This window comes from Oryzias melastigma, linkage group LG14 (assembly GCF_002922805.2).
Source record: "Oryzias melastigma strain HK-1 linkage group LG14, ASM292280v2, whole genome shotgun sequence".
Classification (NCBI taxonomy): Eukaryota; Metazoa; Chordata; class Actinopteri; order Beloniformes; family Adrianichthyidae; genus Oryzias; species Oryzias melastigma.
The window spans coordinates 8015823-8031140 of NC_050525.1; the positions used below are offsets into that span (position 1 = coordinate 8015823).

Genomic DNA, 15318 nt, shown 5'->3' on the forward strand with positions numbered 1-15318 from the left:
TGAAGGTTTTAAATTCAAGTGAATCAGTTGGTTTCCCCAGATAATCTGGAATAAACCAACTTGGAACCAGCAAATACTTCCTGTTTGGAACAAAAAAGGGGAGGAGTTAAGCAGTCCAGTGACTATACTGTCAATGACGTCCCTTTGGCCAACCTTTGCCATAAAAAAGAACCACTACCACTATCTAGTGTGAAACGGTGTTATGACAGTGTGCTAAAACAATGCATAATGCACTACTTCAGTATATTTAGTGTATTTTCATTATATCCCTGATAGTGAGTAATGCCTAATTACTAACTGGGTTTGGCTCATTGCAAGCAGGCCTGCAGGATCAAATTTCAGCTTCAAATTTAAGGAGCTCTACTAACTAAACGCAAAAAAAAATCTACATTTAAGACATACATGATTACATTTTCACGGAACATGTCTTGCTATAAAATCTGTCTTTTCTATGCTGTCACGTCCACAGGTTTTGAAACAAGTTCATATTTGGGTTAACCAACTGCCTTGATCTGATTCCTCTTGACATTATTGAAGTAAACAGAGGAGCTCACAGATCTTCCAGTTCTGTTTATTGTCAGGTTTAATAAATTGTACAATACAAAGAATGATTTGAACCGAAGAAGCGACGTTTAAATGAAGACGTTTGCAGAGCATCATAGTTGAGTTACGTCTGTTCACAACGCAGCACCCACAGATGAACCAGACCGCACAGATAGAAAGGAAGACTTCGGCTGATCCCTGATTCTGTTGCCAGCTGGTTTTGCCGTCCTGCTGATAGCGGCGGGCGGACGGCACCGCGGCCTCAATGCCATCACACGCATTTTCTCCAACCAGAAAAATGGTGAGGATCACTGATAGGGGGTGTAAATAATGCAGAAGCTGCAAATAAATAATGGATTCAGGGACAAAGGTGCGGTCGTGCTCCAGGCTAATCTGTCCATTCTCGCTGCAGGCGAACGCCACAGCAGCCCCAGATAAACATCACAATGTTTAGGATGATGTGGATGAGAACGGTTTAACAGGCAGCACTGTCTGCCTGGAAGGACCCCCCGCCCCCCCCATTAAAAGCATCAAAGCATGATCCGTCCTGTAAGTTCATAAATAAATAACCCAATAAATAAAGGAATAAATAAATAAATAATAAATAGCGTGGTGCATGGAGACAGTTTTCCTATGGAGGTTCACCTGCAGAGTGGGGGTGCACGCCCACGCGCACGATAAAACCCAAAAGTGAACAAGATCCTTTGATCTAGGGCCGTCGGAGCAAAAGTCTCGATCCACGGAGGATCCACTTTTCCCCCCAAGAACCGCGCCGAACAAAGCTCCTGGAGCTAAGTGGAGGATTCAATGCATAGTTTACAAAGCCAGAACACAAAAAGAGTTTACATCTATACAGACAAATCTATACATGAAAGTCGGAATCATAAAAAAGTTTTCTGGTTTGTTCTCGCTTCTCTTGATCGGTGCGCTTCTGTGACATGGAAGGTGATGAAGGAACTGTGTTTTCTCTTCCTTTTGTCGAGCTCCTTTTCAAAGGACATATATATATTTATGCTGTATTTATATATTTATAAATATTCATGAAGGATACAGTTGCTAAAAAATCATTTTTGGTTGCCTTGTGGAAGATGGGTGAAAAGTGCTGACCGTGTGGGATTTGTTCTTTGGGCTCAGCCAATTCATGTTAGATCGGTGGAAACCTTTGAAACTGACGACCAATTCTGCGGCGAAGTTTGTTCCAGGCTCTGTGCCAAAGATAGAGGAGGGTGGAAGAGTTATGGGCCCTGGGTTTGGACAGCAGCTGCAGTCAGAAGCCCGGGCTGTCGTAGCTGCTGCGGCTGTAGTAGGTGTGATGGCTGCGCGAGCGGCTGCGGCTCCAGCTGCGGCTCTGGCTGCGACTCCGGCTCCAGCTGCGGCTGCGGCTGCGGCTGGGGCTCCTGCTGTGGCTGTAGCTGCTGTAGCTGCTGTAGCTGCGGCTGGTCCGCGACGGGCTGCTGTCGAGGCTGGTCGACGAGGGGCTGGGCCGGTAGTAGGGGATCGGGCGCTTCCGGGCGCTGGGAGGAGCGTGGAGAAAGCAGATGGAAATGTTAGACTCTTTCAGAAAGAGTTTGATGAATGAGATTAGATCAGAGAAGTATAAGATTTAGGATCAAAGCAGATTCTGAAAGAGAGTAGCTGTGTGGGTTAAAATAAGCTCTCACACACTCACAAACGCTCACACCGCCCAAAACCTGCAGAGGGTTAGTAGAAGCTAAAGCTTAAAGATTGCTTTGTTAGCAGCCACCTTGGATGTGCTTCCTGTAAGGTAATTAGCAGTTAGCTTTCAGACAAACCTCTTTTCAGTGAATTCCAACACCCACACATCAACAGTGTGTTAACAGGGAGAGACAAAGAAGTGCTATCAAGATGTCACTCTGTGTACTGACACCATGAATAACAAGCTATGTTCCAAAAACATGTCTTTAACCCTTTAACACCAGAGCTCCAGTGTTTTGATAAACTGTAATTTTACCACAATCAATGTTAAATCCAGTAGATTCTGATCATTTTGATTATTTTAATGGTTGAAAAGTTACAGTATGTTAAAGATTTTGTGTTTAAGCGTCACCACTGACGCCTCAGGTGTTAAAAGGTTGACAGTTTCTTAAATTTAGAGGAAATAACTTATGCCTAAATAATACAGAATTTTTACAAACGTAAACATTGTTAACAGTAAAATTTGACTGATATTTAGCAAAAAAGTGTTTTCTACTTCTTTTTTTCATTTTTCTTATAATATTAAGAAACTTCCTTTTCTCCAAATTCATTTTGATGCCTCATTTGAATTCATAGCCTTTACAACTAGATTTATGGCATTTCATGCGATAATGCAAGCGTGAATTCTGCAAGTTGAATGTGGCTTACAGGACAGTTAGCTGAAAATGCAGGAGCTGAAAGCTTGCTAAAATATTAGCTAAACACCAATTTAGCCAAAAACTGGAAAAAAAAATTAAAATTAGCCAAAAACAGCTAGGATAATGCCAAAATAGTAGCTAAATGCCAAGTTAGCCAAAAACTGGAAGCATATTTAAATTAGCTAAAAACAGCTAGCATAATGCTAAAATGTTAGCTTAACTCCAAATTAGCCACAAAAAAGCTGTAAACATATTTAAATTAGGAAAAAGAGGTAGCATAATGCTAAAATGTTAGATTAACTCCAGATTAGCCAAAAAAAAAAAAAAAAAACAGAAAGATATCTAAATTAGCAAAAAAAACAGCAAGCACAATAATTAAATGTTAGCTAAATTCTGAATTAGTCAAAAACTGGACACATTTTTAAATAGGCCAAAAACAGCTAGCTTTTAGCAATAAAAGCTAAATGCCAAATTAAGCTAAAAACCCAGTGGTTGCTGAACATTTTAAAGTTTGAATGGTTTCTCTAGCAGAAAGTATACAGAAGTTAATTTACTATGGGGCATATTTTGCTCAATATTTCAAAAAAGTTTATTAATACATAAACTACTAGACATGTAGTTTTGATAGCAAGATTGCTGAAAGTGTGATTGAGTTTTAATGTGCCAAAAAATGTACGTAAAGGAGTAGGAGAATCACTATAATGTAAATGCTGTAAAGCATTCACACATTAAAGAAATTAATAATCCTTGATAGCACTTTCCCTCCGGTGTCCCTCAGTCCGACATTAGTGGGTAGTTTCAGAGGCGATATGACGGAGCAGTGAGAGGACAGGGTTGAAAATAAAGCAAGTGGAGAGCAGGTTTACTCAAGAGGGGGTGTTGATGGTGTGCTGCTCAGCTAATCTCCAGGAGTCAGGCGAGCAGGGCTTGCTGCTCAACTGTTACCGGGGTAACGGCTCTGCAGCAGCAGAGTTCAGCAGCATCCCGTCGTCTCGCAGTGAGGACCTTTAAAGCTGGATTTAGAAAAACAAAAGACAAAAGTACACACACTTTGACTTGTAACACACACTTGTTGGAGGAAACACTTAACCGAGCAGCGGCACTGCTGTTTCTGAAATACACTTCATTCATTAGAAGATGCTTGATGGGAAAAGAGGCAAAAACAAACCAGATGCTCAGAAATTAGTGAAAAAATTGCTAAGTAAATTGTGTTTTTTTATATATATTCTGGTGGCTTTTTTCTGATGATGAAGGACATATTTAAAGAAAGTTGTATTTCTGAATACTTCTCCACAAGGAGATGGAAAAAGCTCGTAAAAGCTACTACGGCAAGCCACAAGCCTCCTGATGCGCTTCATTCCGATGCATTTACTAGCAGATTAATAGATCCATGAAGTCCTTCACTTCCTCGTCTGAGCTGACATCCGGATCAGAACCATACGGCTGGACATTACCCATATTGACGGACATTTTTATGTAGCAGCGGTGAAGATTTAGGCTAGCAAGACACAGAGCTATCAGAATCAGACAGGGGAGGATCAGGGGTGGAGCTGCTTAGCTCAGCTCCAAAAGCCACGCCCCCTCAGAGGAGATTTTGGAAACAGAGGCTTCAGATCAACATGAAAAATGTCTTTTAAAGACATTTAGGTTGTGGGATTGTGGTTAAAACTTCATGATTAAAACACTACTGACATTTTTTTAATACAAAAAAATTGTCATAGAGGGACTTTATGTTTTCTGTTTTCCTTGGCTCATTTCCAGAGAAAAATACCAAAAAAATATTACCAGAAAAAAACATTTTTATTCCTAGACTTCTTTCAGTGTAATTTTTACTTTAATTTTGATGGTACATGAGCAAAAATCAAGGATGAGGCAATGCGAATCTCATCTCTGCTGACTGTAGATTGATGAAAGTCTTGTAGATAACACTCATTCACTCAGCCTCATTATTGCAGTGATTCTGGGTGTTTGATGGACTGTGTTGGAGTTTTCACTGAATGCTTCCATTTGTTCCAGCAGCTGTTTGATTCAGCTCCTCTCAAGGACTCAACATTTCCATATTTTCCAGCTGGAGGTTACAGCAGGAGTTCCTCCAGGTTTCCTTTCTTTTACTTCTTATTGTTTTGCAGCAACAGAACGACTTTAGTCCCAGCATGAGAGCAGGTAACATTTTGCAGTCACCTGGTGATCCTGCGTGCCTCCATGAAGCTGGGTGAATCTCTTCTTCTCTTCCTGATGGGGGAGTAGCTGCGTGAGCGGCGGCGAGCTCGGCTTTCAGCGTCGGAGCGATTGGCGCTATCCCTCTCCCTGCACGATGGCGAGATCGTTAGGAGGAGTCTGAAGCGGGGGGGATGAAGAAGAGGGAAGGTGAGGCCTTACCTGGAGTTCACCTGTCGGTGGGGGGACCTGACCTTGCTGGGGCCGCAGTCTTTGGAGGCGGAGCGAGAGGATGAGCGGCCGCTGCTCCAGGAGCTGCTGCGCGGGCGCAGGTTCACCTTGCTCTGGGACTCTTTGCTCTTCCGAGCCGACATGTGCGAGCGCCGCCCCGGAGAGGCCGACGGACTTCTGTGGTGTGCCTGAGACCGACCAGAGCGATGGCGGCGCTTGGAGGAGTGGCCTTTTGTCCTGGGTTGAAGGAAGTTTAATTATGCATATTTTATGCAAATTTAAAACACAGTTCCTGCAGCAATCAAACAGCAGGTAGTGAAAAACAAACACAACAACAGTTAAATATAAAGAACAGAACCTTAACTGCTCAAATGTTGATATTTTACACAAAAAGTTTTTCTTTAACCTCAAGAATGACTCTGAGCTGTCGTGAATGATGTGAGATTTAGTGTAAAAAGCAAAGAACTCGTGCTGCATTCAAGTGCTTTTTTGCTGGCCACGCCCACATTTCTTATATGTTCATATTCTATGTTATAATACTTGTTACAGCTTCAGCCTGGGATCTACATATTAAATTGTCAAAGAGAATGAATGAAAAGAATGAAAAAAAATGTATCGCCATTAATAGCAATTCATTTTTTCCAAGGTTTGCAATTACTTCGTTAATTTTTTAAAAACAATTCCCTGCCCTATTTTAAAGATTTAAGTGTGTAGTATAACTGTATTTTGTATTTAATTGAATTTTGTAATTACTGTACATGTGAACACACAACAGCAAGTACACAAAGTTACACACAAAATGCAATCTATGAGTTTCAAATCAAGAATTATACAAATTGGATGATATTCTCTCCACAGGTCACCAGTCTGTTGAAGGACCACATACTCACACTGAGGAGCAATCTAGACCTATTAACCTATGAAGAATGTTTTTGGACTGCCGGAGGAAACTGGAGTGCACAGGGAGAACATGTACACTGCACACAAAAGGGTCCGCAGTCCAGGTTTGTTTGTGTGAAAATTAAAACAAATGTACACAGGTAAAAGTAGCTGTGTGTGAAGTGCATAACCCACATTTGCGACCATAAGTGATTGTTTCAACAGAAGAAGAAGGCTGTTTACTTTCTCTGGTGGCGTGCGGTTCTGCCTCTGTGGGCGTGGTTGTGCTGGGAGTGGGCTGAGTCGCTGCTCCGAGCAGGAGAGTGGGAGCTCTTCCTCTGGCCTCTCTGCCCCCCTTTCCTCCCCGGCCCCTGGGTAATGGAGCCCCCCACGGCTGGGGTCCTGCCGTCCACAGTCCCAGCCTCGCCTGTCGCGCACGCCTGTGCCGTCTGGCTCCTGCTGGGGGCGCTGTGGATCTTGTGCTGTTTCAGCACAGAGGACTGGCTAGCAGTCAGCAGATTGAGCCTCTGCAGAGACAGGATGACCAACAAAGGAAAAATAATAGAAAGAAAAAAAAAAGAAAAAAGGATAAAGCAGAATTAGAGAGTTTTCGGGTTTGGAAGTGAGAGCTACGGTGTACTTGCCAAAAGAAGGTAAACATCTAAAAGAAAAAGATCTAGGTTTTCTCCATATGGCTTAAAGATTGTCCTCTATGGTGCAGCGCATGCAATACTTGGCATGCAAAAACATAATGAGTTGAAGAAATCAAAATCGCAAAAACAAACAAAAAGAACTAGGAAGAGGAGAAAAGAGGGGGAAAAGAAAACCAAAGTGTGAAAGAGCAGAGAAAAGAGAGCTACAGAGTTTGAGAGTAGAAAAAGAGGACTTGTTCTGTACATTTTTTCTTTTCTTTTTTTTTTTTTTTAGTAATGGCTAAAAAATGAAACAAAACAAAGAGAAGACAACTGACAGAACATCACAGAAATGGAAGGAACAAAATAAAGATCACAATTATTGAATCAATCAGAAAACAAACTGTCTGCTACTCAATTGTCTCTCTGTGGATTTATCTTTTCCTGAGGACATTTGCTGAGGTGTGAACAGCGACCCATTGTCTTTGACTTTTTTTTTTAATGGTTACTCTTGTTTAACTCCCTTCTGGTTATCATCCACTTACCAATAAAATGGTATTCCCTCCTTTAGTAGGTAAGGTATGAAGAAAAGGGAAAAGTGGGGCAACATAAGTGCATCATTAGATTCACAAAATGCAAGAGAAAAAGACACAAAACCCTTCCCTGCCAGTGACTCATGAGACAATGCATGGAAATTAAGAGAAAAGAACTCAAAAAGCAAAGAGGAAAACCACAATGTGCAGGGAGTCCCTCACACGGGGAGCGAGTCCTCTGGGGCCGAACACCAGCCGTGAAAATCACACAGCGCTTTGCTGAGCAGAGTTCAAGCATCTTCTGGTTTTACCTTTTCACCTCCGTTAAGTGTCTTTCTCGGCTCTTTGTTTGACGTGTTTACACGTTAACCACCTCTGCGTTTGAGCTAAAGGACTTCTTATTTTTTATTCTCTTACATGAGTTTCCATCCGTTTCCAAGGAGTTGTTAACATCATCAGTGAGCATGAAGTTTTTTTATTTTTTCCTGAAACTCAGTTACATTTCCTGACACTTTGAAATCATAGTTGTGCTTAAAAACCAGGAAAAACAAGAAGAACCTACAAACTTTGGAATATCACAACAAAATCATGAGTCAGAAAGATTCTTCCTTTTTCTTTGATAAATAACCACTGTTTAAAGGATAAAGCCAGCATTGTTCGTTTTCTCAGTGTTCACAGATTCAAACAAAAAGACCAAAACCAGAATCCAAAAACTTGACGTCTCTAATTTAATCAGCTTTAAGATGTGAAAAAAGGACGATTTTGGTGACAAATGTTAACACGAAAGGTGAAGACTGACAGTAATATTAGGATTTTAACAAACACCACAAAAGGATAAAACCAGGTTGACACATTAAGTCTGTACCACTGACTGTATATGAGACTTTGCGTTCCAAACAGGAAGTTCCTGCTGGCTCCATAAAGCCAAAATCCAATTCTATTTGTCAGAATAACCATTCTTGATCTGATACCTTTTTTTAAACATGTTCCTGATAATCCTATTTTTTAAAATAATATTGTTACTGAAGTTCCAGTAATTCAAGTTTTAAACTGACCAATCAGATGTCTCAGTAAAAGCATGTGGTGCCCACTGGCCCCACCTCCAACGTTCAAAGTGTTTGATTGACAGAGTCCAATTTCAGTGAAAGGGGGTGGACTTCCAACAAGCTCAATCCTGATTGGTTGTCAATAAAAACATCTCCTCAGACTGACTCGGACCAATCGCTGCTTACGAATCTCATCTGTCTGTGGCTAGTGGGTCGTTTTTCAAGGGTGACGTCACACTATCTCAGTCCAGTTCTCTTATACAGTCAATGGTCGTGGCAAAGTATCTAAAGCAGTTTATCCATCTTGTCACATTGTTTTTACCTTTCTGAGAACCATGTACCAAGTGAAACAAATGACAAACATCTTGTCGTGTGATTTCAATAAAAGCATAAATGTGAGGCTCATATTTCATATAGCTCATGGAAAAAGGACTCCACCTCTCTTCCTCTCCTACATTTTACAATGTAAGATGGTGAGTTTGTGTGGCCCATGAGTACCACCTCTGATTTAACAGCCTGGATCTTTCAGCTTTATCTTGAGGTAACAGTTAACACAAATTTTCACATTGTTCAGGAGAAATTCATTTCTTTGCTTCATAGCTTTCCTTTTATGAAACCTAAAAGCAATTTCAGCTATCAGCTTCTGTGTTTTCAGCTATCAGCTTCTGTGTTTTCAGCTATCAATTTCAACATCTTCAGCCATCAGCACTAGCATCCTTAATGTTCAAATGTAGCTTATGGCATTCACACTAGCACATTATTGCAAGTAATGCAATATACGTTGTAATTATAATAAAAAGTTACAGTTTAAAAAAATTGTTTTAAAGAGTTCAATAAATGTTGATCCTGTTTGGCCCGTGACCTAAGGTGTGTTTTTGGATTTTGGCTCCTTGTGTGATTGAGTTTTACACTCCTGCCTTAAAGTGTCGTAGAGAAAAGCACAGGTGTGTTTTACAGTTCTTTTGAGGCTCGTGCGGCCACCTCAAGAGATGTCATGAAAATGGAATGTACCACTTTTTGTATGTGTGGTAAGTGTATCGTGAAGTATTCGTAAGTTACACACACTTAAGATGTATGGGTGATGCTTTTGAACGGTGTTCTTCTGCCACTCTAATCATTAGTAATGTGCAGACAGTGACTCCTTACTGACTGAGGGCCAATACTGCACACATGGGGCGTCCACATGATATGCAAGAGCCAGTAGAACGACCGGAGGATGCCCACGCAGACTACACTCTGATTGTCTGATTTCTTCATTTCTGACAGTCAGGCTGCATCATAAAGAGCAGACTCTTATTACTTGAACAGTACTAAAACTTGTTGGGTAGGCCTCAGGATTTGGGGTGGCTTAAATAATGGGAAATCAGTACAACACGCTTTTGTCTGTTCTACTTCACCCTTTTTTACCCGTACGGTTTGAAATCCGGATTCCTTTTTACAAAATGTGAGGAGTTTGCTCACTTTGACTTAAGGTGTCCATATGTTTGTCATCCAGCATTTTAGAAAGGTAGTTTCATGAGCCTTTAATACAAACTAGTCTTGTTCAGTCTTCTGTTGATTGTCCTCAGTGAGGCCCGGGATTTTGGTAGAGTTGAGTTCTCTGGTTCTGGTTATGGGTTCAGCGATTAGATTAAGTTTGGTTCTCTAACATGACAGTGACATTAGGCTTCATTGTCTTATAATCTCAGTTATCTCTGAGTGTATTTAAGCTTATGGTTTTCAATTGTCATGAATAAATCCTCAGACTTATCACCCTTCGGTTTCATATTATTTTTAGCTCTGTCACGTCTTGGTTCTGTTTTTGTTTTTTGTTTGTTTTAATTTAGTTTGTAGTTCACCTATTTACCTAATCTCTTAGATCGTGTAGAAGCTGTAAAAATGTACACGGTATAACTATTTGCTTTTAAGTTCAACACTGCAAAACAGCAGAATATTTTTTTTATTTGGGTTTATTTTGTTTTATTTAAACGTGTGTTTTTTTATGATTTAGTAATGTAATTGAAAGGACTGTGCATTAACTAAAGATGAGAAACAATGCAAACAGCTGATAAGTTTGAGTGAAAATACTGGAGATTAACTCTCTAAACCCAAAAGATACTGTAGGGTGTAATTTTTCTTACACTTACAAAAAAAGCGACATACTCAATTACATTAAGTGGAGTGAAATGGGTGCAGAACATAAGGAGATGCTGGACTTTCATCCATTTTTTAAATAAGCTTCACCGGGATTGTCAAACTGTCCATTATTAGAGGCTTTGGTCTTTTGTTTGGATTCGTTTCAAACCTGCTGATGCCAACAATATCCTTTAAAAAGGGAGAACTTTTCCAGCTGAAACAGATCTGAGATCGGAGAGTTTCAAAGTGTCAGCGACACTCTGCTTATGGAAAGTGACCCTCCAAAGCTGTTTTTTTTTTTTTTTAAAGATGAAACCAAATATAGCAGGCTCTTCTGCATGCATTATGAAATCCAGCATTAGACGCTGCAGGATCGACAGAAGCTGATTCTTACTGAAAGAAGAGCCTTTCCAACTAAACTAGACGACTTAATAAGAAAAAACACAACTACTGGTGCTTCAGAAATTTATAAGAAACAGTCGAGGATATCAATGTGGTGGAAATTATATGACAGATAATCTAAATCACCAACAAACAGAGAGATGCTGGACAAATAGAAATGCATTCTACCAGAATAATAAAAAAAAAAAATGGACCTGGAAGATAAAGCGGGAAACTGGACTTTAGAATGAAGTTAGGGAGGAAAGAGGAAAACCAGAGCGCCATGTAATCCAATCGTTGGAGAGTCAAATCATAATTGATGAAGTCAAATTAATTTGGTTTGAAGACCATCAGTGAACAACAGAAAGAGAGAAAGAGAGAGAAACATTGACGTCACTCAGGCTAGGGTGCTTGCCACATTCTCATCTGCATAAAGATCACGTGCGTAGGCAAAGCGTTACCTACCTTCCATTTCAATCAGTGACACGTATGCAAGATCAACAAAAACAAAAAAACAAAAAAGGAAAGAAAGAAAAAAAAGGGAGAAAGGAATGTTCTCCGCAGCGAAATGGGAAAAAGACAATGACCTCTTTTAGTATCAAAGCTACAATATTTGGTCCAGAGACTGAGGAGGAATCAACAAAAGAAGAGAGAAGAGGGAGAAGAAACCCAATTCAAAATCAAACGGAGAGATGAATCTATGAGCTACATGATTTGCTTCGTCTTCTTCAAATGCAGCCATATTTGTTTCCAAACAGATGTTGGGGTGGGGGGTGTAATCGCCATACTAGTGGAGGTAAGGGGAGGAAGACATGCAGAGCTGATGTGACAGAAATGTTAGAAAAGTAGCATTAAAGTGGATCACATGGGACACAGATGAGCAGCAGCGGGGGGAGGAAAGGAGTGTTGGGAGGGGTGGGGGGGTACCGCTATGATGGACAAACTAAAGAGTCAGCATTTTTGAGAGGGGACCCCCGTGGCAGTCGTGAACGTTTTTCGTTATGTTTATCACCACCAACACAAAGGAGTTGGAGCTCATTCAAAACACTTTACATGGCTTCATTGTGTTAACGAATGCGTAAGATGTCCCAGTTCTTCTCATAAATCAAAGGCTTTCTCAACATTATAAACCAAGAAGAACAACAAGAGAGGCCCTGTTCTGGAACTGTTTGCTCGCCATGTGAGAGGCAGTCGTTCAGCGTCCCAGAGAAGCTCGGAGGAGTGTTAGTGTAAGTCTACATCCAGCAGGAGGTGTTTTTAGGAATCATTTTTCAAAAAGCCTCCAAAATGCATCACTTAATCATATGAAACAAAAATGCTGTGACTGTTGTGGCCACAAGCTCCTTTCTGATACATCCACTTGCAGAAAAATAGATCCCTGGATGTCATTGTTTTCCTCGTCTGAGCTGGCACCTTGCTGGATAGCTCCAATACTGTCGCAACCACGATGTTAGCTTGGGGTTGTGAGGAACTATAAGATAACAGGACAGAATGTAAACAAAGGGTTGATGGGAAATGGGGGCAGGCTTAATTCCTGCCAACAGTCTCGCCCACAAATCAGAGGCAAAATTCTGATGAACTACTGTTGTTCTGCATTTTTTTAATGTTGGCTAAAAACAGCTTAATCATAATAAAAGACCACTGGTAACGCTTTTAAAATTGATCAAAAGATGATCAGAGTGGGACTTTAATGATTAAATGGTATCAAGTCTCCTCCACCTGCCACAGGTAGCATCAAGTCAAATGATTTCACCAGAATTTTGAGGCTTTTAGGTGAGAGCGGCTCAGAGGAGAACTTTCTGTTTGACAGAAACATGCCCGAGTCTGAGCTCCAGCCCCCCCTTTTTTCTGAGTTTTCTGAAGTACTGCCTCCCACACAGCGGATTAGACAGTTCCCAACCGGGCAACTACAGAAGCACAAACTGAGATGAACAGATGAAGAGCCAGAGCTGCTACGCACAACATTTGCTATGTCAAACAACTCAAACTTCGGCTGATCTGTCACACATCCTCCTGTGTGCGCCGTCACGTTGACATCATAAAACCTGAAACGTTGGAGCTTTTCGTGTTGAAGAGACACCGCCTGACAAATCTGAACCAGTTTCCTGCTCCTCATCACACTTCACCTCAAACAAGTCTCTCGTGTGTGTTTTGTTCGCCATTTTCCACTCGCTTGGACACCGCAGAGTAACATTAATTGGGGGGATGGAGTGGATCCCGCCAACTAGAGACAACATGCAAATTAAAATGGAGAAGTAAAGTGGTAGAGAGGAGCATGTGTCCGAATCCTGATGTTTTGGCAGAAGCTGCCTGATGCCTGGAGGAAAAGAGGAGTCTGTTGCTGAGCAGTGCTTGAGGAAAAACAACTACGCTGACAAGAAAAAACTCGTCCACGTACCCCGTTAGCCTACTTGGTCCACATCCAAAGCATTTGAGAGCTTTCAGTGTGAACAGAAAAGAAACATTTAGGGATTTATTTATGGTTAAATAAAACCTAAACTCAAACTGTAGTGATTTAAATAATCAAAAGACAGAAAAAGATGAGATTTCACAGATACATGCAGACTAGATCTAGAAAAGTCCCAGGAGAGAAGGTTACAGAACGTTTGCAGACGAGTTATAATATATATTCTTTAAACTATTGTCATTTCTCTTGTAAAAGTACTGCTTTATTCTATCCATATTTGATTGCACCCTGGCTCCAATTACACAAGGGACTTGTTTTGATCGGAACAAGAAAGCCAATTCCAATCTTCTTATCTGAAAACTTGGTAAAAAGCTTTAAAAAATATTTGCTTTTTCTCTTGGACTCTCAGATTAACTCTTTAACACTGGAGCTCCAGTGTTCATGTTTTTTAATTCACCGTAATCTTTTAATTGTCAACACGTGTCCCTTTTCTCCTTTGGAATCTGCTGGAATTACATTGATCGTGTTAACAGTTGAAAAGAGACAGTACGTTAAAGATTTTGTATTGAGGCGTCAACTGCGACGCCTCGGGTGTTAAAGGGTTAACAGAAACCAAGAAATAAAAACATGTGATAGGCAAAAACGTCTGGATTTTCCAGGGGAAATGACAATCAGTATCTTAATTGTTTAGGGTTTTATTGTCTGCATTATTGCAGGAATGAAAAAATAAAACAAAGAAAGGCTATACAGTTTAGCCCAGTGTTGGCATCAATATAGGTCTACGTTTCACTCCATAAATATAAAGGTTTTATGCAGAATCTGGTGTCCTTAAGCTTTTTTCACACAAAAAAACAAACAAATAAAAACAAGAACAGCATTCAGTTTTTTTCAAACTACTGAGATGTGTTGTAAATATATATTAGGGCTTGGTAATAATTTCCAGAATTGATTCAATTCAATTCACCAGAGCCTGGAGCGATTTGATTCAGACTTTTTTCGATGCTCTCAATTGAATTAGATTCAATTCAATTTTGAGTTTACACATTTAGACACATTTATGCAGACATACATTAATACTCTACTATATGTTTTGAAGATATTTATTTTGGTATTATCAGTTTGGCCACTAGGGGGAGCTTGCGCTATAGTAGTACACTTTTTTTCTAGAAGAAGACATTATGAGCAAAAAATTGTACTTTAGACTACAAATGGTTACTTTAAAAAATGTTTCCTTAAAAGAGTTTTGAAAATTCATGTTGGAGAGTATATAAAGATGTTCATTTAGTCAGAAATGTATTCTTGTGTCGACCGAGCGTTAGCATTAGCCATCTTATGAGAAATTCCATTATACGTTGGCATCAAGCTAGCAGATTTTAGATGTATGTGCTAGATTGGTCTCTATTTTTATGGATCAATTATTGATCTATTAGGCTTAGATGAATTCAAACTCTCAATTTTATCAACCCAGCCCTAATTATATGTGTGAAAATATGCACTGGTTCCCAGTCATCGTTAGAATCAATTTTAAGATTCTTTTATTGGTTTTATAAATGTCCAAATGCAATTGGACTTTCATTTTTATTAAACTGCTTGTAATTTATGACCCACAGGTGCAGATCAACAGGGTCAGAAACCCAAGTTCCAGCACGGTGGGCCTCACCAGTGGTACAGCCAGCCAGAGGATGTAAGAACATCCACTCACTGTGGAGGTTTTAGGGAAAAATAAATAAAACTCATAATTTTAGCTTCGCTCTTAAGTAGATTTTACAAGTTTGATCTTATGAACTGTTTTTCCCTTTTTGCTTTTGCAGAAGGTGCATGTGTGATGGGGGGCGGGGGCTTAAATAATAATTACAATTTTTATTATTTTATTGTATGTAAATGACTTCAAGGTGTTCTGTAACAGGGAAGGTTCTCTATAAATAAGGTTCAATTTGAATAAAAAAATCACTTTTTTTGGTCTAATCCCATCGTTTTTTATCATCTTTCTTGTATTTAAACACAAAAATATATATCTTCAGCATCAGAGGAAGAGTAGAG

General features: G+C 40.0%; 1 protein-coding gene across 3 annotated transcripts in view; it reads right to left on the bottom strand.

Annotated features, from left to right (window-relative positions):
* Window positions 1–555: 555 nt before the first annotated feature.
* Window positions 556–15318, bottom strand: part of srrm3 (serine/arginine repetitive matrix 3) — a 105227-nt gene continuing 90464 nt past the window's right edge. The window contains exons 11-15 of one of the 3 annotated variants that reach the window (XR_002917881.2): window positions 6408–6691; window positions 5277–5522; window positions 5079–5204; window positions 3764–3910; window positions 1928–2057 (exon numbers count right to left, since the gene is read on the bottom strand). Coding sequence is in view for 2 of the 3 variants with exons in the window: in XM_024261664.2 (XP_024117432.1) it covers window positions 1811–2057; window positions 5079–5204; window positions 5277–5522; window positions 6408–6691 (903 nt within the window). In the remaining variant the exon portion in view is untranslated. Of the gene's footprint in view, window positions 2058–3315; window positions 3911–5078; window positions 5205–5276; window positions 5523–6407; window positions 6692–15318 lie in introns of those variants that run through there. The other 2 variants (XM_024261664.2, XM_024261665.2) reach the window with 2 other exon arrangements.